The sequence below is a fragment of the Haliotis rubra genome, unplaced genomic scaffold (genome assembly GCF_003918875.1).
Source record: "Haliotis rubra isolate DU_JTF1 unplaced genomic scaffold, ASM391887v1 Scf100, whole genome shotgun sequence".
In the NCBI taxonomy this organism is placed as follows: Eukaryota; Metazoa; Mollusca; class Gastropoda; order Lepetellida; family Haliotidae; genus Haliotis; species Haliotis rubra.
Genome location: NW_025764893.1, coordinates 1,275,797 through 1,302,470, shown reverse-complemented (window position 1 = coordinate 1,302,470; position 26,674 = coordinate 1,275,797). Strand labels below are relative to the sequence as shown.

The window sequence follows — 26,674 nt, the reverse complement described above, 5'->3', positions numbered from 1 at the left end:
AACGTTGGCACTCCATCGGCCAAGTCACCGACCCCGACAACCTTGACCAATCCACTCTTATAACCTCAATGTATGATAATGATAATAGTGACAATGTGTACTTATATTGCGTCAACTTCCACACACAAAGTGTATGCTCAAAGCACTATTACCCCGGTCAGTGGAACAGTGTACACTACAACCCATGCTGCCTGTGAGAAGCTAGCAGGTTAACAGTCATTTGGTCATCTCATCCCATCGGGTACCCATACACTGCTGGGTGACCAGAGGCAAACCTGAACAAAATCACTTGCCCTAGGTCTGACTGCATGTGTCTCGTGTGATTAGTTGTGGCACAGGACCGAAGTCCTAAAAACTCTCAGGTGGTGTCCGTATCCAAGGACTCTCAACAAGTTGATTTACTTGAACTTATTAGTGACCTGTGCTCTTTGCACTGAACCACACACCAGCAGTGTACTGGGAGCTATTCTCTGAAAAAATAATTGTGGTTGAACCAAATAACTTCATTTAAATTGAAAAGGAGCCCCATTCAGCTGTAAGATCTAAACTTATTTCTATTTATCGAATAGGTCCTGCACTGCAGAAATGGCTGGGTTGGGAGACGAATGTGGTTCAGGAACTGTGAGACAGACCATCAGCTATTTGACCGCACCCGTACTGAGTCAGGGCTAAAAGGGCATGATGCAGATTGGAAAATGATGCGGTTGTATTCCTGGAAGTTTAAGAATGGGAATAGTTTTACGACGCTAGGATTTGTCAGCCTTCATTTTACCCATTTTTCTAATGTTCTCCTTACAGTTATTTAAACATTTCAGGAACCTTAAACCTGGTAGGGGCGGTTGGGTAGCAGACAGGCAGACAGGCAGACAGGTTTTATTCAGTAATGTAGGCACAGTGGCCCATAGTACAGTTGAATTTTCATTTTAACAAATATTGGTCACGTGACACGAAATTATGGTTTTACATGTGATTTAAGGATGGACATCAAATGTTTTATGAAAATGGCAGCTGATTTAATAGTGTCATCGTTATTAGAATTAAGTATTTTATATATCGTTTGTGGGGCATCATTAAAGCATTTTAGATACTTCTTTCGGCCAGCAGAGAATGCCTCACAGTCTAATAATAAGTGACGTTCGTCTTCAGTTTTACCAGAAGAACAATGAGAACATGATAAATCTTCCAATGTATTTTTTATCTTTCTATAACGCTGTATTTTTAAGGCATGTAGAGAGATTCTAAATTTACAAAAATTTCTTAAAAGGGACTTATCATTAAGGACCCTAATATATTTTCAGGTCCGAACATCGATTTACATTGTGAATAATGACTTAGAAAACTCGATGAATTTACTGATGCGTGCCAATTCTGAATATATATATCTTTTATTCGTTGCTTAAAAGTTAACAAAACATTTTTATATCACCAACATCTTGCTTAAACCAAACATAAGAAAACCCGCTTGAAAATAACACATTTCGGACACCAGAAGCCCAAGAATACTTTCCACGTTTGTCTAGGGATAATAATAATTGATAGCTTTGATAGGGTAGCGATAATCAGGCATTCTTATAAGTTTAATCCAGTATCTGATAGCTCTCATTTGACTCTCAATATGCATGCTATAGCGGCCTGTATCGCCAAGTACGGCTTTGTTGGAAGCAAATTTACCTACAGTAAGAAATCTTTTAATATATGATGCATGCACATTTTCTATAGCTTCGAAATAGTTTACTCCCCAAATTTCAGATCCATATAACAATATTGGTGCTATTTTAGTGTCAAAAGTAAGCAAGCTGAGTCAAATGAAATAAACTTATTAGCCTTAAACAGTTTAAAAATAGGAAATAATGCCTTCTTAGCTTGTGCTGCAAGGGTTTTAGATGCCATGGACCAATTTAATCGGCTGGAAAATAGAAGACCCAAATATTTATAATATGAAACAACATTAATACTTTTGCCACGGAATAACCATTTTTCAGAATGTGCCACTATACCCCCATTTCTAAAGACAACTATGTTAGATTTTTCCATATTCAACTCTAGTCCCCATGTGTCACAAAATGTTTGAAGAATATTTATCTGTCTCTGCAGTCCTTTTACCATGAATGAAAACGTAACAATATCATCTGCAAAGAGAAGCAAAAGTAAATCTTTGATTTGGGGAGTAACAAATATTCCATTATTACACGATTTATACATATCATCTACAAGTTCATTAATAAAGTTGGGTAGCCTAACGATTAAAGCGTCCGGTCGTCACGTTAAAGACTCGGGTTCGATTCCCCAGATGGGTACAATGTGTGAAGCCCATTTCTGGTGTCCCCCGCCGTGATATTTCTGGAACATTGCTAAAAGCGGCGTAAAACAATACTCATTCACTCACTCACTTAAAACTGGTCAAAGTAGATTAAAACCTATGGCAGAGGAAAACCAGTCATGACCAAGCCAGGCTGAACTAGGCGCAAAAGGCAAAACAGCCATGAAATTTCAGGAATGGATATTTGACAGTCGAATGACACTAGAGACCTGTTTGATTTTTAATGCTCATTTCTTATAAACTCTGTGTCCAAATGTTTCTTTAAATGACAAAATATCCTTTAAAATCATGTTTCATATGCATTTATTCAATAAAATTAAATCAAAGATTTAAAAAATATCTTGTAGTATGACACGGAAAATACGTTGCATAAAAATGACCTCTGGAAATAAAGAAATTGTAACAAGTTCATGCAGGAATTTGCTAGAAACAAGAGACATATGATGGATGTTTCTTGCTACAAATCACGGTGCTCTCTTCAAAAACCCAAACTTGACTAAAGAATCCTTGTCACCAAGTCACCAAGCAGTAAAGGTAGGCAATCTCAAACAGACTTGAGTTCTAAGAACCAATAAATACTAACAACTGAATGAGATCTGTTCAATGGTTGTCGACAAGCGCCATGAAAAATATGTACACAGCTCACAACCTTTCTACCCTTCGGGGTTTTCAAGTCCGATTTCGACTTCTTCCTAACGGAGACTCACCTTTAAACTATGTGTCAAGGTCATTGATTATTCAAGCGTTTCAATGCCAGCTTCGTGAATCTGTCTGCCATGGAAATTGATCAGTGGATGTAGTTTGGACGACGTCCTGCTTTGAAGCTTTCCACATAAAGCTCTTCTGTCCGCCATGAAAACTGATGGCATCAATATTCAAGATGCAGATGTCGTCTTTATCAAAGGTTTCACTTTAATATTGCGTTCCTCGGTTTCATACACCTCTAAGGAGAGTTTAAAATTCACATCCCGCTTTGTCGGGACGAATGCTTGTCGGGACAGCGTGCTTGCATTAGGTGTCCAACGAGAAGACATTGAAAACGTTGAGTCTTTGATAAAAAGCATATTCATCGAATGGAAGACAATGAGGGTCATGTGATCCCAAACCACCATCCCATTAGGATATAACGTTCTACACATCCGGAATAGAACTGAATAATGAAATGATTCTATTCAAAGCTGGGAATCACGGTCGAGCCATCATGGAGTGAGTGCAGTTTTTTATCATGTGGCTTCTGATCTCACCGTTGTTGTGACCCAGCTTGGAATATGTCACATCCCCTGACTGCTCTAAGTTGACTCATCAGGAGGAACACATTGTTTGTATCCCTTGATTAAACTACGTGAGGCTGGTGGTCCCTTTTCAGGAACATTTTACAATCACTGGTCAGGCGAAAATTTCACTTGCTTTCATGTCTGTGAATTGTGACAAGAATGGACAGAATATAGCGAGAGCAGTTCCCATGATTCCCAGCATGTAGCTCCAGCCAATCAGACACTGGCCTGAGTAGTAGGCGGAAGACATGTTGCCGCAGTACTCGCGGAAGGACTTGGAGCCCAGTCCCAGTGGGTAGATCAGGAGCCCAGCTATCATTATTAATACTGCAACAGAAACAAATAAAGTAATTAAACAAGTGAAATACTTGACATCCTATTTAGATAACAGTTAAGTTCGTGGTGGTACATTTTAGCAAGACGTACGCATATGGACACTCATCATGTTCCCATCTTGGCTTATCTCCTTCTAGAAGCTAATGAGTTATAGTTTCTTCTGGGGTTGGCAAAATGAAATCAATGACCTTAACAATCTTCAAGCATGTCATTGTCTGATGTCGTTCTATAATAGTAAAGAAATAAATGTTTCCGATTCTTAAGGAAGACGCAAAAAGAACGTTCACCACTTTGTTTGAAATATGAACACGGTCAAAGCACTGACAGACCAAGAGTCGAATACGAGACGGAACACTGCACATCAAATTACGATGGTTTGAGTCCCCTAACCCACCTAAACGTTAGTCGCAAAAGTCTTTCTCATCCTTCATTATTGGCGTACTAGTAATCTATGATTTCGTCCTGTTTATGCTTGGCAGCAACACTACCATGCGCATAGCCATAACATTTCAGACGTAAAATGTCGACCTTACTCCTCAATCTAGTTTCTTGCACTCACTCACTCAACCTTCCCATAGGGATCGTTCACACAGTCCCTTTCGACGTCAAAATGCTTCAGACGTAAAATGTCGACGTAACTCCTCAATCCAATTGCCCGCCCTCACTCACTCATTGACTTGCTCATCCTTCCAATCTGAATCGCTGACAACGTCCTCCTCCAGGTCAAGATGTTTCAGATGCATCTCCCCATTCCAATCGCAAGCACTCACTCACTCACTCACTCACTTATCCTTCCTATCACTGACACGGTCCCTTTCGACGTCAAAAATATTTCAGACATAAAATGTCGACATTACCCCTCTAATTTCATGCACTCACTCAGTCACTCACTCATTCATTCAACCTTCCCATATGGATCGTTAACACAGTCCCTTTCGATGTGAAAATGCTTCAGACGTAAAATGTCGAGGTTTCTCCTCAATCCAATCGACAGCCTTAATGGAATGGCATGCGTAATGCAATATAGAGCGAACCGGAGCTGGTCAATGTCATACGTCTGGTCATTAAGCTGTCAAGTAGATACAGTTTCGGGTTCGACAACAGACAGAAGGTCACCGATCCAGCACCGCAATACTTTATTACACCACAGATGCCAACTAGACGTGTAGCCGAATAATCAAATCAAACCAATCAGCTGATCCACAGAGTCTCCAGACAAGAGCGTACTTGATATACTATACATCAGTCTGGCAAATGTGGTCAAAACAACTGTTCAATTTTCCGGCTTATCAACGCTGCCAATACAATCCAAATCCGATTCGAGGAGTAATTGTTTCCGTGTCTTGTGTCTGGCTGAAATCTAACCTCGATGGATGACGCGTCTATAGTGTTCGTATTCTGACTGTGCCATTGTCAGGCAGCATCAGCTTTAAACACCTTCATCAGTGCCATTCTATACATACACTGGCATGGTAACAGGTTTACGGGATTGGAGCGTTGGGAAGGTGGCATCTGATTCAATTTGCGTGAGTTAAAGCTGTTGCTGAACGCCCGGTTCGAACGTGCTTCTTGAATCAGTGTAGAACATAGGAATATTGATTGATGGCAATGGTATTAGTTACCACCTAAACGTTAGTCGCAAAGTCTTTCTCATCCTTCATTATTGGCGTACTAGTAATCTATGATTTCGTCCTGTTTATGCTTGGCAGCAACACTACCATGCGCATAGCCATAACATTTCAGACGTAAAATGTCGACCTTACTCCTCAATCTAGTTTCTTGCACTCACTCACTCAACCTTCCCATAGGGATCGTTCACACAGTCCCTTTCGACGTCAAAATGCTTCAGACGTAAAATGTCGACGTAACTCCTCAATCCAATTGCCCGCCCTCACTCACTCATTGACTTGCTCATCCTTCCAATCTGAATCGCTGACAACGTCCTCCTCCAGGTCAAGATGTTTCAGATGCATCTCCCCATTCCAATCGCAAGCACTCACTCACTCACTCACTCACTCACTCACTTATCCTTCCTATCACTGACACGGTCCCTTTCGACGTCAAAAATATTTCAGACATAAAATGTCGACATTACCCCTCTAATTTCATGCACTCACTCAGTCACTCACTCATTCATTCAACCTTCCCATATGGATCGTTAACACAGTCCCTTTCGATGTGAAAATGCTTCAGACGTAAAATGTCGAGGTTTCTCCTCAATCCAATCGACAGCCTTAATGGAATGGCATGCGTAATGCAATATAGAGCGAACCGGAGCTGGTCAATGTCATACGTCTGGTCATTAAGCTGTCAAGTAGATACAGTTTCGGGTTCGACAACAGACAGAAGGTCACCGATCCAGCACCGCAATACTTTATTACACCACAGATGCCAACTAGACGTGTAGCCGAATAATCAAATCAAACCAATCAGCTGATCCACAGAGTCTCCACACAAGAGCGTACTTGATATACTATACATCAGTCTGGCAAATGTGGTCAAAACAACTGTTCAATTTTCCGGCTTATCAACGCTGCCAATACAATCCAAATCCGATTCGAGGAGTAATTGTTTCCGTGTCTTGTGTCTGGCTGAAATCTAACCTCGATGGATGACGCGTCTATAGTGTTCGTTTTCTGACTGTGCCATTGTCAGGCAGCATCAGCTATAAACACCTTCATCAGTGCCATTCTATACATACACTGGCATGGTAACAGGGTTATGGGATTGGAGCGTTGGGAAGGTGGCATCTGATTCAATTTGCGTGAGTTAAAGCTGTTGCTAAACGCCCGGTTCGAACGTGCTTCTTGAATCAGTGTAGAACATAGGAATATTGATTGATGGCAATGGTATTAGTTATCTAAAGGCTAATTTGTTGTGTAAATTACATAGTGCACTCTGCTTGTTGAATCGTCTAATTTCAATGAAGTTAGATATGATGAGTGAGTTTAGTTTTACGCCGCTTTCAGAAAAAATATCAGCAATGGTAGGGTGGAGGACACCAGAAATGGGCTTCACACATTGTACCCATATGGGGAATCGAACCCGGGTCTTCGGAGTCACGAGTGAACGCCTTAACCACTACGAATACCCCGTCGCCCCGAGATAAGAAGAAAAGACTATTTGACTATTTGACTTTAATAGAGACGCGCATGTATATAGTATTCCCAGAAATTATTGAGAAAATTGTTTCTGCAAGTATCTAATACATGTATATAAACTATAGACGTTTTACTAAAATGAATATGTTGAGATATGATTCTCATACAGTCTAAGTGTCTTTTCAGTACTTTGTGAGACCTCCTTGCCCTGCAATACCCAACTAAATGCGCCTAGGTACACAACTGATCAAAATTTGAAGGAAATCGCCTGACAGTGTATCCCAAGTAATATTCGATCACTTCTTTCTTCATATCCTCAATATTTCCAAGTCCTGTTTGATATTCTTCAAAGTTCTGTATACTGTAGACATGTAATGTCTACCAGCTAACTCGTTTGTATTAGTCATACCCCTTTCAAAATCATCCAGAACCCGTTTCTGCCATGTCAACAAAGGACGACGTCTGTTCACCAGGGGAGATAACTCTTGAAGTAGTAAGGTTCATTCTTAAGCCTACAAGAGTTGTCTCCTATATCGAGTGCCTTACTACAGAATTTATCACCTATTTTAAAATTCTATTATGGGTATTAGAAAACAAAGATTTTCTCAATAATTTCTGGGAAAACTGTATGCTTGTGAGTGTGTTTGTGTGCACACGTTTGTGCCTTTTTGTTGTTTCACGCCGCACACATTAATATTCCAGCTGTATATAATCGGGTCTGGACCATACAATCCAGTGATCAACTTTATTAGCATCGATCTTCTGTGATGCGATGACATCTATAAACCAAGTCAGCGAGCCTGCGTTGCTAAAGAGCAATTCCAACGGCTGCCTGTACTGATACGAAGAGATGCGGTTTTTGTTTAGTGCGGTGTCGTAGTTGAACATGAATACCCAATTTAGACATTGTATGCTGACTCTGAGCCGACCAGTGATTTTATCCCTTAACTGCCGAGCGCCAAATACGGCAACAACTAGACTAACGCTTAGTCTCTGAATACATATAATTTCTATTGTGACAAATAAACTCATTTGAATTGAAAATGAGCCCCAGTGAGACGGGAGATTCAGAACCTGAGGAAATCTAGTCTTGCTTCATTTAGGGCTTTAGCATTGGAGGGTGGGGTGGGGGTGTATTGGCAGTTGGGAAAAAGGTGTGGTTCAGGGAGTGCGAGACAGACTAGGAAACAACAGAAGCGCCGGGGATCGAACCACCGACATTAGGCTCTCGAGGCAGTCCCTCTATCCATTACACTAACGGTTTGAAGGGAAATTGTTTGTAGCATATGTTGGTTGGTTTGGTCACGCCGGAGGTCCAGGTTCGAATCCCACAATAGGTATAATCTCTGAATCCAGTTGTTGGCGTGCCCCACAGTAATATAGCTAGAATGCTGTCTAAATACTCTCACATGTTTAATGACTTTAACAGCAGTTATGCAGTTCAGCGTCATAGAAGTCACAATAGAGTTCAACGAGTTACACGTACCCATTACAGGAATCGAACCCTGAACTTAGGCGAGATGAACCACTCGACCACATCAGAGTCGCTGCAGTACAACAAGGGCTATTCTAGCAACATCTAGTGTTTGGTTCCTATTCAATCAGTAAGCCTTTTGATATGACTTGTAGTCCGATGATATTGCTCTAAAACCATACCCAAGTGAGTAAAGCCTTTGTAATAAGTGTTCAATAAAGTGAACAACTGTCAAGAGCCTATCAACAGATCTGAAAGGCGATTGTTGATTGCTCAGCCCGACAATTAATTCAGATATCTCATCAATGGAAATTAGACTCCCATCCACACCAAAAGGTCAGTGCACAGAGAGAAAGCCTCCAAAAGCATCCGAAACCTGCCTGATTGATGAAGTGTTACTCCATTCATCTGGCACCCTCCCTGTGGGTCCATTCGATCGCTAAAGCTACGGACCTCATTACGCTGATAAACCAAAGCATCACGGGGCATACTTCAAGCTGGGAGGGTCACAATTCAATAGTGTTTGGACAAGTTCACGTCCAAGGAGACGGGTAGCTGAGAGATTACGACAGCTCATATCGACAGCAGGTTTTCATTATGTAAGTGCTGCCATTTTGCTAACCCCTGGAGATCCATAAGCCGTACATGGTCTAATTCGCCATGGATCGCCTGCCAATTCCGTCCCCGCTCCAACGCACGCCGACTCTGGTGTTGTCCAGACACAACGGGCAAGCACTCCGGCCTGTTGGCGCGTCAGTTGGAGGTGACAAGCAATCTTGTATTCCAATGTCAGAATTGAATCCGGAATAAATATATTATAAGCTATTAGTTGTAAAAGCCAGAATTAATAATCGTTTCCTAAAAGCTGATGGTAAACCAAGCGTTAAAAACGCAGCTGCTTGGGTAAAACATCGACCCTCGATACGATAAATCCCCGGATCCTCCCATCTGATCAATTAAAAACAAAACACTAGAATGTCATTTTAGAAATCTGATTCAGGCTCATCAGAGAAGGAGATATTTTTCAGAAATTTCTAACGCCAAACACTCTTTAATTGAATCGGTATTTAGTTGATGTCTTCTCAAAGGCACGATGCTGCAATCAGCGTAGATGGATTACATCAAAAGCATTCGCGACGCCAGTCAAATACTGGGTTCTGTCTAGTCAGCGTTGAAATGTTGTAAATGGCAACACTCTACAATTAAACTAATGCTAAACAAAGACGCAGTTAAACAGTAAAAGTTGTGTAAAAACTTAAAATCAAAGAACAAATGATTTCTGTTAACGCCAACCTTTCACGCATGACTGAACCTAGCCGTTGTTGCAGGCCAAAGTAAACAATGCGCATGCGCATGAAAAGGAATCGCCATGACATCAACATTTGTACAGCCTTGTCGCTGCATTTTGTATCCGGTATCACATTAAATGCCATGAAAGGGAAACGACTGCACTTATGGTGATATCAACAATTTATAACTTCACTAATTGTTCTTTCATCGATTGACATTTAGATCCTGCCGCACAGAACAATACCGACGGTATTACTGGCACTAAGCCCAGTGTTGCTTCACATACCTAAACGAAGGAGGATCATAAAAGTAAAATTTCAGATCGCAGAACACTAACAGTAAATCTAATGTCTCTGTTTTTGGCCATTAAAACATTAACCGTTTCTCCACAACATTTTATCGTCAAAAGTGGAACGGTGGGGTAGCCTGGTGGTTAAAGCGTTCGCTCGTCACGCCGAAGACCCTGGTTTGATTCCCACATGGATAAAATGGGTAAAGCCCATTTCTGGTGTCCCCCGACGTGATATTGCTGGAATATTGCTGAAAGCGGTGTAAAACCCAACTCACTCACTCACTATTGTCTAAAGTGGTATAATTCCTCTTTGACTGAAATTTCCCAAAATATTTAACCCTATAAAAAATATTCTGACATAAATGTATCAAAATCCAGAAGGGAAGACCCTGATTATGTAAAATTATTAAACGCCTAGCAGCTCTTCGGAATTGGTAAGAAACAGTGTCAATATTGCAATCCAACTCTACAACTCTGAGCATGTGAAACATCAAGTCATAAATAAACTAACAGTAAATCACGTGACGAGTTCCACACGTTGCCAGGCTTCCGCTGGACTCCAAAACGCCATGAACCCCAGACGAATTCCTGCAGGACGGCAGGAAACGTAATTTTAGTTTAATTTTACAGAAATAACTTGATATAACATGCAGGAAACTTTCATAAAATGCAACTCTGAAACTTGCTCCAGTTTAAAACTCGATGGTTCCAGTAAAACAATGATTTTCAGTCATCTATTCATATAACTGCCACTACTGTTTTGTCTTTCCGCACAAATGAAATCTGTGTCGTTGGAAATTCGAGACTGGTTATTCTCAAGCATTGACGATTTATTTTATATTTTTGTACATTGTGACATTGTCTTGGGATCCTTTTCACAAAGCCATCGTACCGCATTGACTATATGTCTGTATGGCCGTATGACTGACCTCTATACTTTAACATAGTCCTTCGACCGTCCTAGAACCACGGTCGCTTGTAAACCATTAGTCTGTCTCACAGTCCCTGAACCACATTATTTTCCCCACTGCCAAGCTCTCTCTGCAGTGTTAAAGCCCTAAATAAAGCAAGTCTAGATTTCCTCAGGTTCAGGTTTCGAATCTCTGGTCTCCGTGGGGCTCTTTTTCAATTTAAATGGGCTTGTTTGTTACTATCAAAATAATATATATTCAGAGACTAAGCATTAGTCGAGTAAAACATGTCCAGGACCGTGAAGTAGACCTCCTCCACCGGACATGCCCCAGTAACCCATGCTTGTCGTAAGAGGCGACTAACGGGATCGGGTGGTCAGACTCGCTGACTTGGTTGACACATGTCATCGTACCCCAGTTACTTAGATCGATGCTAATGCTGTTGATCACTGGGATGTCTGGTCCAGACTCGATTATTTACAGACCGCAACCATTATAGCTGGAACAGTGCTAATTGTGGCATTAAACAAGGAACAAATATGTCTGTATGATTGTATGATTGTAACCTCTATGTTATGAAACCGCCTCCGTGGTGCAGTGGTTAGAGCGTCCGCCCGGAGAGCGGAAGGTCGCGGGTTCGATCCCCGGCCGCGTCATACCAAAAAGACGTTAATATATGGTACTTGTTGGTCCCTGCCTGGCGCTCGGCAGTAATGGGTACATCAAGGACTGGTCGGCTCCGAGTCAGTATAATGTGTCTTTCGGGGTATTCATGCTTCACTGCGGCATGGTATCTCAGTGGGCTAGCACTTAAAACCAGCTTTAGTCTGGGCTAGTACAAGCAGCCGCACATACACATACGTCATATGAGCGAAATATTCTCAAGCACGACGTTAAACCCAATTTCACCTCACCTCTATATTATAACATAAACCTGCGGCTAGAAGGCCAAGACGTATTTCACAAGACATGTGATGCACAACTGCACAACAAGTGTTTCGCTTCCACAACAAAGTGTGATATAGCCTTGCGAATTCTGACAGTGCCTTAAATCATCATAGGTGACATGAAATAACCAATCATTAATTTCAGTATAAAAGCCGCAGGCTTAAATGAGGTGAGGTGAAATTGGGTTTAACGTCGTGCTTGAAAATATAGCCCACTGAGATACCATGCCGCAGTGAAGCATGAATACCCCGAAAGACACATTATACTGACTCGGAGCCGACCAGTCCTTGATGTACCCATTACTGCCGAGCGCCAGGCAGGGACCAACAAGTACCATATATTAACGTCTTTTGGTATGACGCGGCCGGGGATCGAACCCGCGACCTTCCGCTCTCCGGGCGGACGCTCTAACCACCACACCACGGAGGCGGTCCAGGCTTAAATAGCTCAATGAAGTCAACATACATGCCAAAGCAAATATTCACATTTGTCGAGAGCGGAGATTGATGGCATGTTTAATTCAATTTGCTAAATAACTTTAAATCAGAGAGCTGCTGCATTGTTATCAAACTACACTTTGATAAGCATTAGTATGGATATTGAATAATGGAATCTTTGATTACCGACTTTTAGTCCTGTCAATGTGAGCGTTCGAATTTTAACGTCGGAGTTGTCTTTCCTTGTATCCGACAAGATGTCAGAATTCTATAAATAGGGGCAGACTGTCGACCTATCATTTAAAAAAAATGTATTTCAGATTTACAACATATTTTTCAAAAATGGTTCCAGGGACATTTCAGAGCAACGATACATCACTGTTGTTCGTAACTGCACATTAGCTTGTCACATGACATTCTATACGAGGCACAATCAACAATGACATCAGGTTTTTTAATCCCAGCTTTGAAAAACACCATATGGAAATGAACAACTCAACGAACATCTGCACGTGCCATCATTGCGCATGTGTTTTTTCTTTGCTTGGTGGAAGATATGAATCATATGAAATTGCAAATTGAATTAGGATCTGATTTAGATTTATTTTGATATTTTGAAAGCGTACATCGTTTAAAATGCACCTTATACATCTTGATCAGTAAATATTTAATGCTATCTTATCGTTAAAGTGAGTGAGTTAGTTTAGTTTTATTCCAGCAATATCACGGGGGTGGGGGTGGGGTGGGGAAGGGGAGATACCGGAAATGGGCTTCACAGATTTTGTACCCATGTGGGGAATCGAACCCGGATCTTCAGCGTGACTAGCGAACGCTTTAACCAGACTACTACACCACCCCTTGTGTAGGACTAGTCCTACACAAGTATATGTCTGACTTTACTCATTCTCAGAGTTGCCAGCTAGTCCTGCTTCGACGAGAGTGAGGGAATTTAGTTTTACGCCGCTTTTAGCAATATTCCAGCAATATGACGTCGTTGAACACCAGTAATGGGCTCCACACATTGTACCCATGTGGGGAAATCAAACCCGGTTCATCGGCGTGACGGGCGAACTTTCTAACCACTAGGCTACCCCGCCACCCCCGCTTTAACGAGAGAATAAGGTTTACAGTGTTTTCATTTTCTGTCAGTTTCAGTAAAACTAAAGAAGTGGTATTGTGTTATAGGCCTCAACTGACGGACAAACATATGTAACAACAGTTTGATGGCTGGTAATATTGAAACCTCCGGTCCCGTTAGTGGCCTCTTACGACAAGCATGGGTTGTTGAAGAAGATTCTAACCCGGATCTTTACGGGTATACTAATTTGAAAACAATCACGGAACGCTTGCAACTTAAAAGTCCGCAACACATCTATGATACCAGCATCAAATGCATCACCATCATGTAGCAACTTCCTGTTTGTCCATTTTCAGCGAGGGGTAGCCTAATGGTTAAAGCGTTTGCTCGAAACGCAGAAGGCCGGGGTTCGATTCCCCACATGGGTACAATGTGTGAAGCCCACTTCCGGTGTCCCCTGACGTGATATTGCTGGAATATTGCTCAAAGCGGCGTAAAACCAAACTCACTCACTCACTCACTCACTCCATTTTCAGCCACCGCCAAATATGGATGTATACTTTCTTTTTTTCTTCAGTTTATCCCTTCAGCTACCATTGTCATACGTGAGTTTGAATCCTAGCTTCCCAAGGCTACTATTGTGTTTGGTTTATGGACACCATACGTCTTGCTGATTCAACAAAGAGATAAACGCCTAAAGACCTGCATCTCTTTAGGCCTTCGTCCACATCAAGCTGACACACAATGATAAAACTCAAACACAGTTCAAAGGGGCCTTAAACCCAAACCAGCCTCATAATCATTCACGTCCATGATAGAATACACTTCCTTAATACGGTTTCCTAACTTCAAAGGAATCGATATTTCATGCCTCGTATCGAGAATTCACTAATTCGTAATCACAATATCTATCTATCCCTCCACTATCGTGAAATAAAGTCCGTGAGAGAAATTCAATTCTGTGACAGTAAGTTCAATACTATGTAAATTACAACAACCAATTCACATCCAAATCGGGTTTACAGAATGACTTCGTATTCTGTTACCAGATGCCAATGCAAGTCGGTAAAAAAAACATACTCCTTTGCACGTGAACTATATAACTGCACGCTCAGTATTTGCATACAAATAGCTCATTTGACCTCGACACAGACCCAAGGAACAATTACCGATAATTTACCGATGCAAATTACATAATTCAGCGAAGACATCAACGAGAAATAATAACCATTGTCGTCTAATGCTGCTAATTTGAACCTTTAGCCGGCCAATCAAAGACTAGAGGTATGGAGAGTTAGTCATTATGTATGGCAGCCTTTCGGGGCTATGTTTTACACCGGACTGTTCGCTATTCGGATAAGGTTAGTCTCGAACAATGATGCAAATGTAAGGTGGAGCCCGCGGTGTAATGGAGACCGTAGAGAAAGCGGGCGAATTGGAATGCATCTTTAGTTTCTGCTGGTATGGATCTCATCACGGGCGTCGTGACGAAGAGAGAATAGCGATGAAATCGGAATAAAACGCAATGAGACGAAAAAATTGGCGATTAAATGTCATTGATTTCAGTTGCGCATACCGGCACATTAACTCATGAGTTGACGAGTTCAATAGGAATGATTATAAATGAGCAAAAAAACGGCAGTTCCTTCCTGGGGAATTTAACATTTTTTTGTGTGTGTTGGGAAAATCAACGTGTTTCAGTAGAATCTGGTTAACCTTTAACAAAGTTTTCCATGATGTTATCGAATGCGCGAAGCTAATTGTATTATATGTTGAATTTGTTTCAAAAGTTTTTGAGATCGTGTGGACATTTGTGGAATGAGATGGGATGCCATGAGTGTCAAAGAGATAATGTCGTTTGAATTAATGAGATAACAAATGGAAGTCGTATCCTTAACGCAGTAGAAATGACCGTCGTGGTGCCGCTTGTTGAAATCTGGTTTGAAAGCAAGTGTCTGATAAATAAGGACGGAATAAACACCCCGGGGGCACACCAAGTCAAGGATTTGTCTCAGCTTGTATTTAATCAGCTTTCGTGAAAAATTCCAATAGTATTTCGGTCTAATAGGGGCTTTTTGCTGCGTTTTAGATCAACCGTTATATGGGAACTTTATTGGATGGAGATTTTAGGTGATGTGTGCTCAGTGTCTTTTAGGTAGCCTGGTGGCTGAGCGTTCGCTCGTCATGCCGAAGACCCGGGTTCGATTCCCCACATGGGTATGCCTATTTCTGGTGTCCCCCGCCGTGATATTGCTTGAACATTGCTAAAAGCGGTGTAAACTAAACTCACTCACCCGCTCACTGCCGTTTATCAAAATGCTAATACTACAAATATCTGTCTCCCGCTTGAAAAGGAAACACTCTAAGTACCAATGGGTATCTAGTTTCGCTACCACAAAAAAGCGGAGGGGTAGCCTAGTGGTAAAGCATTCGTACGACACGCCGAAAACCCGAGCTCGATTTCCCACTTTGGTACAATGTGTGAAACGGAACTCTGGCGAGATATTGCTTGAATATTGCAGAAAGTGCGAAACAAACTACGCCAGCTAGTCCACAACAAAAGCCCTCAATGTACCGCCCCTTTAAGACTGCTGAAGCCTTCGACAACGGGAACATTAAGTTTTCCGCGAAGCATGCCGTCTGCAGACTACATAGTGGGTTAGTGACTAGTATGTTTTACGCCGCTATTAGGTATATGCCAGGAGTATCACAGCTGGAGACACCACAAATGGGCTTAATTTGTACCCATGTGGGAATTCGAACCCAAGTCTGCGGCGTGGCGAGCGAACGCTTTCAAAACTAGGCTACCGCACCGCCCCTTTGAGACTTCTTTGATAGAAATGGCGTTGAATGCTTCGAGAAATCCTTACAAACATGAATTAATGGTGGCTTAAATATCTAGACTATGTCTAACGTGTGAGGATCTATTCTGAAAATGTCTGGCTTGTCTCGGAAATGGATAGCTCGATAGAGCGTTAATTAGATTACGCTACGTATACCCTCCCATAACTCGCCCAAACCGATTTGATGCCGCATATGATGGACACTATGTGACAAAAAGACGCTGTCACCATGGCAACGCTGCTTACCTTAACTGTATTACACTTATTCCCGGTGGATCAATTTGTAGCTGTCGTAAGGAATTGCTTGTCTTATATGTCAATGTAGTCCCTGCGTGAGGAATCAACTTAACGTATTTTAGACGCAGCATCGACTTACAATCAGCGAAATCATTCACAAGTAGTGGACGAGGCGGAAACACAATGGAGCTGATGCACATACAATCGGCTTCGAGGAAGACATCGAGCGATGTGCACAGACTGCCAGGCAAAACGTTACACGTGACATTAATACTCTCAGTGAACTACTTTAATAAACATAAAACGATGATAGAGTAACCTGAATCCGAAAGAGATTCTATTGGGTAGACACGGGAAAATAGAGATGTCAAACATATGAATGCATCGCTCAAACGTGATGACACCAGGTGTTCGAGAACGATGCCAGAACAAATGGGCTTCATCTTGTATGTCAAACTAGAGAGTCCAGTACGCCTACTTCGCCCAACAAAAGGGTCCATTGTCATGTCTGCACGGGGATTCCTGATTGGAATATATTTAACTCGTGTCTGTCGCGAGAGCAGATGAAACTTGGTTGTTTGAAATGTCCAGGCTGATAAACGTCACTTGTTCACTTAGACAGCGACATATTTGTGGGTGGTTCAGTAGGAGTGGGCGTTCATCTTGTCTGGTCGATGCTACAGAGTTAACCTTCGTTCACAGATATACATGCCGCAGTTTAATATGAATATGGATACCTCGCTACGAATCACTGAACTGACTTCAAGTCAACCAGGGGCGGTGGGGTAGCCTAGTGGTTAAAGCGTTCGTTCGTCACGCCGAAGACCCGGGTTCGAATCCCACATGGGTACAATGTGTGAAGCCCATTTCTGGTGTCCCCCTAGCCTGGTGGTTAAAGCGTTCGCTCGTCACGTCCAAGGCCCGGGTTCGATGCTCCACATGAGTACAATGTGTGAAGCCCATTTCCGGTGTCCCCCGCCGCGATATTGCCAGAATATTGCAAAAAGCGGCGTAAAACCATACTGACATTCACCCTACCTAGGGTAAAAAATTAGGGCCTGTCAAGGTTCATAAACAGGGGGCCTTACAAATATAAAAAGACCTTGATTATGCCATAATTTGAAGAATATTTGTGTAACAACATCCTTAAAGCTCCATGAAATAATTTGGGCATTAATTTCTGGTACAATATTTCGTGCGGGGGGCTTATTTGTTCACGGGGAAGGCAAAGCGTGACATTTAGAAAACGATTTCTGTCCACGGTTGGGTGCCGACAAATTACCGACGATAACGAGTTAAGTTAGGAACGTCTTTGCATTGTAATGTAGATGGGGACGTGTCACAGACCAGTGACCGCCCCCTATAAGGGGATATATCTGAACTTAGTTTTTTCATGGCAAGATTTTTATGTGAAAACGAACAAGTTGATAAATATATAGCCTCTCTTACACTCCCCAGAGATATATTCCGTCGGGGATTAGAAAGTATTCATTTAAAACTTGAATTTGACGAAAACAATACAAACGTTCTTTGACTGAATTGTTGTTTAACGCCGCACTCAGCAATATTCTACCTATATGGCGGCGGTTTGTAAGTAATCGAGTCTGGACCAGACAATCCAGTGATCAACAGAATGAGCATCGATCTACGCAATTTGGATACGATGACATGTGTCGACCAAGTCTGCGAGCCTGACCACCCGATCCCGTTAGTCACCTCTTACGACAAGCATGGGTTACTGAAAACCAATTCTAAACCGGATCTTCACGAGATCATTGATTATAGGTTTAAACACACCCATGATATCCATATGACATGGCTTTCCTCTTGTTTGTCAAATTTGCAGAGCTTCATCAACCATGAGGGTTTAACTAAAGTATATTTAAGAACATCACGGCCGGCCACAAGTCAGAACATCGCTGATGACCCCAAGTCAGAACATTACGGACGGCCCCAAGTCAGAACATCACAGACGGCCCTAAGTCAGAACATTACGGACGACCACAAGTCAGAACATCACAGACGGCCAAAAGTCAGAACATTATGACCGGTCCTTATTCAGAACATCACAGCCGGCCCCTAGTCAGAACATCAAGGACGGCCCCAAGTCAGAACATCACAGACGGCCCTAAGTCAGAACATTACGGCCGGCCCTCAGTCAGAACATTATGACCGGCCCTTAGTCAGAACATCGCGGCCGGCCCCAAGTCGGAACATCACGGCCAGCCCCTAGTCAGAACATTACGGCCGACCCAAGTTAGAACATCACGGACGGCCCAAGTCAGAACATTACGGATGGCCCCTAGTCAGAACATCACGGACGGCCCCTAGTCAGAACATCACGGACGGCCCCAAGTTAGAACATCACAGACGGCCCCAAGTCAGAACATTACGGCCGGCCCTTAGTCAGAACATCACGGACGGCCCCAAGTCAGAACATTACGGACGACCCCTAGTCCACTCACCATCCTCTTGGTACTTCTACTCAGCCTGCACTGATTTTCAGCTTTAGAAATCAAGAGACTTCAGAGTTCTGTAATTCTGGAAAACTTATTCTACATAATAATATGTAAGGGATTATATGCTCGTCTATGTTACATGTATACATCATCCACATTACGTTGTGGTAATTGTATGATAATGATGACGATGACTAATGATGATTAAACCAATCATGATTATTGCCTAACGCCATGCCACCATAGCCGCACCACGTCGCAGTTTATGTAAAGATAATTAGCTTTGTTCCTTGTATGGGATGAGAAGTGGGAAGAAGCCAGCTTTGCCAACCTTCGCTCGCTTTGCATTTGCTTGATTAACATTAGGACAACGAGAGAGAAGGAAAGAGAGAGAGGGAGGAGGGGAGAATCAGGGGTTTTTGCTATTCTTTTGTGTGTGTGTGTGTGTTGTGTGTGTGCGCGCGTGTGCGTGCTGTGTACCTTGTATTGGATGGGGAGTGGCAACGGTAACTCAATTTAAACAGTAACTTAATTCACTTTTGAGAGAGAGAGAGAGAGAGAGAGAGAGAGAGAGAGAGAGAGAGAGAGAGAGAGAGAGAGAGAGATGTGGCTTCAGTCCACATTCACGCACTTAAAATTGACTCGTGAGGGAGAGAGCTGGTGGTGTTTAGTGCTCTGTCAGTATATTGTTATAAATACACCACATATCGCCCTAGTTAAGTGTTTTAAAACAACGAAATCAGTACACTTCAAGGAGAAGGCGGCACCCTTGCCTACATCCCATCCACACACCACCCCCTACAGCCCTGAATCTCCATCAGGGGAAATCATTGGCATGAAAGCTAGGTCTTTCAGAAATACCTAATCAATCATTCTATACAAGGACAGTTTGAAATGAGCGTTCTTGCCAACCGTTTCCGAACTTGAAAATAGTTCTTTCTTTGAGGGGTACCACCCACATTCGTGGGATCACAAGTAGCTGACGAACCCTGTAAACGATCACCATCAGTCACACGGTACTTAGGCTACTTGAACACTAACGGTACTTGGTGAAACTGATATGGCATGACGGGCTAGCGGGTCATTACGTGGCGTTAAATACACGTTTTATTGTCTTGACCCCGGGACAAGGGTTTATAATGACATTTGGGAGGTCTTTTCAGCTGAGTTCCCTGGGGTCATGCCGGGACTGTTTGGCTCTCAGTAGAAACCAGACACTGTGACATCGTCCAGATTAGACAGGTTTCGGATAAATATATCATTATGAAGAGATAGACACAGAGTATGGCTTAAGTTTATATTCTAGGACTTAAAAATAGGGAAACGAGAGAGAGATGGCTTAAGTTTATATTCTCGGACTTAAAATTCAAATGAGAGAGATATTGCTTAAAGGCTAGTTTTCATTCTCGCACTTAAAATTAGGGAAATGAGTGAGAGAAGGCTTGAGTTTACATTTTCGCACTTCAAAGAAAGAAAAGGAGAGAAATATGTCCTAAGTTTACATTCTCGAAATCCAAATTAAGAACATGAGAGAGAAATCGCTTAGGTTTACATTCCCGCACACTCCTTATATAAAGTTTCCAGCAGCTGGTGGGTGTCCGTCTCTATGGATAGTAACAGTTACCAGTTCAAACAAATAAATCATCAAACAAGTGTTAAGTCTACAGTCGGGGTCGTTGTCCAGCCTATTTACTAGCGTCACGGGAGGTGGGGTAGCCTAGTAGTTAAAGCGTTCGCTAATCACGCCGAAGACCCGGGTTCGATTCCCCACATGGGTACAATGTGTGAAGCCTATTTCTGGTGTCTCCCGTCGTGGTATTATTGGAATATTGCTAAAAGCGGTGTCAAATTAACTCACTCACTCACTCACTCACTGCTAGCGTCACATGCATAGCCAAAAATCTTCATTTGGGTGGACAAATAACTACATGTAGATAGTTTATTTCAGTTTCATTTCAGTACAAGCTGAGACTTGTGCAAGTATGATAAATACATACATCACGCCATTCGTGATATTAAATGACACAAGTGCCTGCACCCGTGAGGATCCGGGTTAGAACTGGCCTACGGTAACCCATGCTTGTCGTAAAAGGCGACTAACGGGATCGGGTGGTCAGGCTCGTGGACTTGGTTGACACATGTCATCGTATCCCAATTGCGTAGAACGATGCTCATGCTGTTGATTACTGGATTGTCCCGTCCAGGATCTATTATTTACAGACCGCTGCCATATAGCTGGAATATTGCTGAGTGCAGCGTTAAACAACAAACCAACCAATGTTAAGTCATTGTGGTTTATAGAACTTCTTACAACAGAAGCGCAGGGGCGGCCTGGCGCAGATGCCGCAATTAGCTATGCAGAGTTGCCTCCCTTAGCTGGGCTGAAACTTGTGATGGTGGGTTCGATGAGCAACATACTGTGCACGTGGGTCTCACCAAAGTGGCATATGTGTAACAATCTCGATCACTTTCCTCGGCCACTTTCCTCGGGCATTCCTATCAGTAATGAGGCACCTCGTCTGATAACTTCAGCGCTGTACAAAGCGGGATTAAACCCAACTCACTCACTCACTCGCTCTACAACGCAACCCGCTAGATCCAGAAATCCACAATCTGGACAATAACTACATAATATGTAGGACGCTACTACATTAAATTAGGACATACCTGCATATAATTAAGGACATAACATAAATTACGGACATAGCATCTTATCATTAAGGACATAACATAACATTAAAAACATAGCTACATATAATTAAGAACATAATATGAACTTATGGACACATCTACATATAATTAAGGACATTACATAAAATTAAGGACATCGCTACATATCAAGAAAGAAATTAAATTAAATTTTAAGGACATTGCTACATATCATGACGGACATTTCATTAAATTAAGGACATAGCTACATATTATTAAGGACATTACATAAATTATGGACCTATCTACATATCATTAAGGACATTACATAGGGTTAAGGACCTAACTACATAATATTATGGACAGAAATACATTGCCATTCGCTTGTAAAGAAAGTACAAAATCAGGTGACGGCGCTGATCCGAATGACGAGGTTTCTCTGTATTTTCCAGATTGTCGATTCCGTATTTATTTTTAGTTCAAATTTATCAAAACAAATCCACGTACGAGTGATTGACTTCAATTTTTAACGTCGCTGTCAGCAACATTAGTGCCGGTAAATACGCGCGCCTGAGGCAGACGTGTCAGCAGCCGAACACGAGCGACGACTCGCGACATCTGGACAGGATGACACGCGCGTCACCAGACCTGGTCACGTGACCCACATGAGCTGCCATTACAGCACCTTGGTTCCAAGGCTATTATCTACCTGGACCCACGGGATAAATAAACCTGCTTACATGTAACCATCGCAGTTCATATAGCTGTACATTGTCACGTGCCCTGTTGCTAAATCTCTTCGTCAATCGATATAAAATATTCCATGAAAATATTTATTAATATTTCAGGAAAACTATTTTTCTTTTTTGTTACTGTCATACAAATCCGAATATATGTTTCTGATATAATTTGTTATTTATGCCTGATATATAATCTGCAACATCCGACATATTGATTCCAGAACGATGTTCTAGCGCTACCAACATCGACAAGACTTAATGCAACAGGTATAGGCGGAACTACCAACCGGCTTAGGAAAGGCAATTATGTTCATTACAACAGATATTCTTAAATGAACACATCAGGCAATACAAATTATTAGCTCAGAAAATATATATTCATTAGCTAAAAATATATTATAGTCTAAATAAAATACAGTATTCTCACCTGCTACCGTTTGCGTGTAGCCTGCCAGTCGGGTCGGCTTCTTTCTATAGTCAGCTGGAATGATGGCCACACATATTGCAATAAATGCCCCAAGACACAGCAGTCCGCACCCCCCTCCGTACAACACACATGAGGCCTGCCACGCCCCTGAGGGGATGCTCCCCAGGTTGAAATTACCCCCATAGGCGAGGCAAGTCTCCCTAGAGTAAGCGAACCGGGTGTTTCCGAAGCAGTAGCTGATGAGCCCGAAGGAGTGGGTGTAGTCCAAGTGGATGAACCAGAATGGTTGAAGAAAACTGAAAGTACATGTACCCGCAACTAAAACTGACAGTAGAGCCCATATCATCAGTATTGGTGACGGCATGGCACCATCCCCGGTTTCTGGTTCCGAAGTGGACGTTTTAAGTCAATCATGAAGGTCGCCCCTTAATCGACGTTGATCACATTTTGGAAGTTTACCAGTCGCGTCGGTTCGATATGGTTGTTTAAAGACCACTTGGTACACAACAGGTCATGTGTCGATCAAACTAGGTGTTAAGTACATAGGTCTAAACTATCCCGTGGTGAATGAGACCCAGCGTCCATCGCACAAGTTCCGCACGTGAGTGTCTCTCACTAAAGTCATTAGAAATAGCGTTAAAACGGTTCATTAGCGGAAGCAGCCTTCTTGTCTTTGAAGCTCGGGGTTAGTGCACACCCAGCTGACGGGAGTCCTCCAAGCATGTTCAGCGAAAGTCTGCACCTCCCGAGCAGACGACAACTTCCTGGCGTTATCTCACGGATATCAAGAACAATCATTATTGTGCGAGCATCGCTGAGAATCAATACGGGACCTATGCCCTATTCGGCGTCACTTGCAGGTACCGTCGAGCCTTCATTTCGCTCGGACAGCCGGCCGCCAACCAGCCAGCGCGTGCAGAGAGCGAGAGGAGCACGCGCTACTCGCCAGGCGTCTCTTCGCAGAGGAGGAGGGCGGGAGGGTCGCTTGTGTGGAAATCAATTACAGAATGTCTTATATTTCCTCTGACCTGAGGGTATGGATTTACCATATGGTGCCAAGTCAAGCCGTGACCAATCGGTTGTATTGGTTTTGAGAGGGTTTTGCTGGGGATAAATTCATCAAACGTTGCCGCTTCGGTTGCCGTAGAATTTGAGATGGTGTTTATACAACAGTGAATGCAAAAGGCCGACTCTGCGTGGGCCCGGTTTCAATGGTGTTTGGTAAATGTTAGAGTGATTTTGTGGATCCTTGTAACACCAAAAGGTCAATTCAGGCGATTGTATGTGTTAGGATACTTAAGTAAGCTAAATGAATATTCAACAGAGAATCCCGAGCGACACACACAAGAATCGACTGACTAAGTATTTCTCTTAAGTTGCGAGGATAAATTACTGCCCATCTCTCTCTCTCTCTCTCTCTCTCTCTCTCTCTCTCTCTCTCTCTCTCTCTCTCTCTCTCTCTCTCTCTCTCTCTCTCTCTCTCTCTCTCTCTCTCTCTCTCTCTCTCTCTCTCTCTCTCTCTCTCTCTTGAAATTAAATTATTAAAGGTTAGGTAACCTACGCCACACACGCGCGCATGCAACCTTTTACACATACACGCACCACACACACGTATGCACACGCACGCACACATTTACAAGCGCACATACTCACGAAGTAACAAATACCCCTGACTATATATTTGCCCCTCAAGACAGTATGTCTTTAGGTTGGAACGCAGGCATACATATCTGTGATCCACAACATTGAACATGCGACCCGAAAACGAAGGGCTGTAATTTCTGTCTGTTGAAATTAGATTACTTAACAGAACAGAACGGCCTGTAAATGTTCCTGGTAAGCACTCCGTTTGGTGTTGGTGGCTGCGGGAACTGCGGTATAGATTTTACATCTCTGCTGACAGTATTCCATGGTTCACGTCAATGTGTAGTCATGGACGGTTGTGGTTGGAGTTAGCCAGTTCTCCGGGAATATCGACCGGCAGTGGTATCCGTCAGGCGGAGTGAGTGAGTATTTCCGCCGACTCTCACTGTTTCCATTGCTGAATACTGAGAGAGCACACGTTGGGTTGGAGGGTGCCTTGCTCCAAGGATATACTGAATGGTAAGTCCATGGAAGTATAGCTGTTGTATCCTTTAAAGAGACTAGTCTAGATAAGCGGACAGTTCTGAGTACGCCAGTTTGTTATTCATATTAGTTATTAACTTAGAAACTTGTGCAAGTCTAGGTGGGATGCTCAAGGTGAGTGAGTGAGTGAGTAAGTTTAGTTTTACGCCGCACTCAGCCATATTCCAGCTATATGGCGGTTGTCTGTAAATAATCGAGTCTGGACCAGACAATCCAGTGATCAAAAGCACCAGCATCGATCTGCGCAATTGGGAATCGATGACATGTGTCATGCAACCAAGTCAGCGAGCCTGACCACCCGATCATGTTAGTCGCCTCTTACGACAAGCATGGGTTACTGAAGGCCAATATTTTAACCCGCACCTTCACGGGTCATGCTCAAGGTGATCATGCATCGTGTAGCGTCTGGTTGAACGCGTGTGCGTGTGTGTGTGTGTGTGTGTGTGCGTGTGTGTACGTACGTGTGCGTGCGTGCGTGCGTATGTGCGTGTGTGTGTTAGCTCGCGCGTGGGGAAGCCTAGTGGTTAAAGCATTTGGTCGTCACGAGGAGACCCGGGTTCGATCAATGAGTACAATATGTGAAGCCCATTTCTGGTGTCCTCCGCCGTGATATTGCTGAAATATTCCTATAAGCTCGCGCGTGGTTCTAGTTCTCCGTGTTCCGACTTCACTGGGGAGTGGTCTGGTGTGTGGGTGTGCGCGCGTGCGTGCGTGCGTGCAAGCGTTAACGGCACCTTGTCTATCACTCATGTGACAAATCAAATTACTCGTTGTGGCAATCAAAGCATCTTCCCGATGCCGTTTCATCCGGGTCTTGGCTTCCCCCTCCCTATGTCTTTCTAATTTGAATTCTTCACTATCGATTGTTACTAATGATTGTCACTATTGATTAGTATTTGATTAGTAACCCATCCTAACGGAAATACAATCCACCCACGAGACAAATGACACAGAGCAGAAGAGTCTGCGTGATCAACACTGATGGAACCAGATGTGCATTGATGGCAGTCAGTGCTCATGCTCAGATTCCGGATAGGAATGGTACTGAACAATCTTGGGGCGTTGGGGTAGCCTAGTGGTTAAAGCGTTCGCTCGTCACACTGAAGACCTGGGTTCGATTCCCCACACGGGTACAATGTCCATTTCTGGTGTCCCGCGCCGTGATATTGCTGGAATATAGCGGTGTAAAACCATCCTCACTCTATCTGGTCTTAATTAAGACGATTAACTGGACTGGGTGGTCAACTCGTCGGTCAACGCACCCTGAAGGCATGGATTATTGCTCTTAATGTCGATCACTGGATTGTCTGATAAATGGATTATTCACCGTAGGCGTCATATAGCTGGAATATTGTTGAACGCAGCCTTGTAACTGCAAATAAACAGCCGGGTTCGGGGCCGGGGTCAAGCCTGTTTGATAGCCAAAAATCTTCATTTTGGTGGATAAATAACTAGACAATTTATCTTAGTCTCACCCCAGTACAGCCCGAGATTTGGGTGAGTATAATATGATGTTCAAAAAAAGAACAAGCGTTTTCAGCAGTTTATTTCGATATATACTACCCATCAAAGGTTTAGACTCACTTAAAGCACTCACTATATGTTATGCATATATGTGTGGTTACATCGAAGATGAATTTCTCCACTAACTTTGGGGAACCAACTGCAAACTTTATGTAGATGAATTGCACGAGGATCATGCATTAAATTGCTAAAAAGCATGTGCAAATA

At 42.8% G+C, this 26,674-nt stretch overlaps 1 protein-coding gene across 4 annotated transcripts in view; it reads right to left on the bottom strand.

Moving 5' to 3' along the window:
* Window positions 1–23,792, bottom strand: part of LOC124266715 (transmembrane protein 211-like) — a 30,833-nt gene extending 7,041 nt beyond the window's left edge. For 2 of the 4 annotated variants that reach the window (XR_006895836.1, XR_006895839.1), the window contains exons 1-3: window positions 22,817–23,790; window positions 3,707–3,921; window positions 3,028–3,655 (exon numbers count right to left, since the gene is read on the bottom strand). Coding sequence is in view for 2 of the 4 variants with exons in the window: in XM_046701514.1 (XP_046557470.1) it covers window positions 3,707–3,921; window positions 22,817–23,180 (579 nt within the window). In the remaining 2 variants the exon portion in view is untranslated. Of the gene's footprint in view, window positions 1–2,606; window positions 3,922–22,816 lie in introns of those variants that run through there. The other 2 variants (XM_046701514.1, XM_046701519.1) reach the window with 2 other exon arrangements.
* Window positions 23,793–26,674: the final 2,882 nt, after the last annotated feature.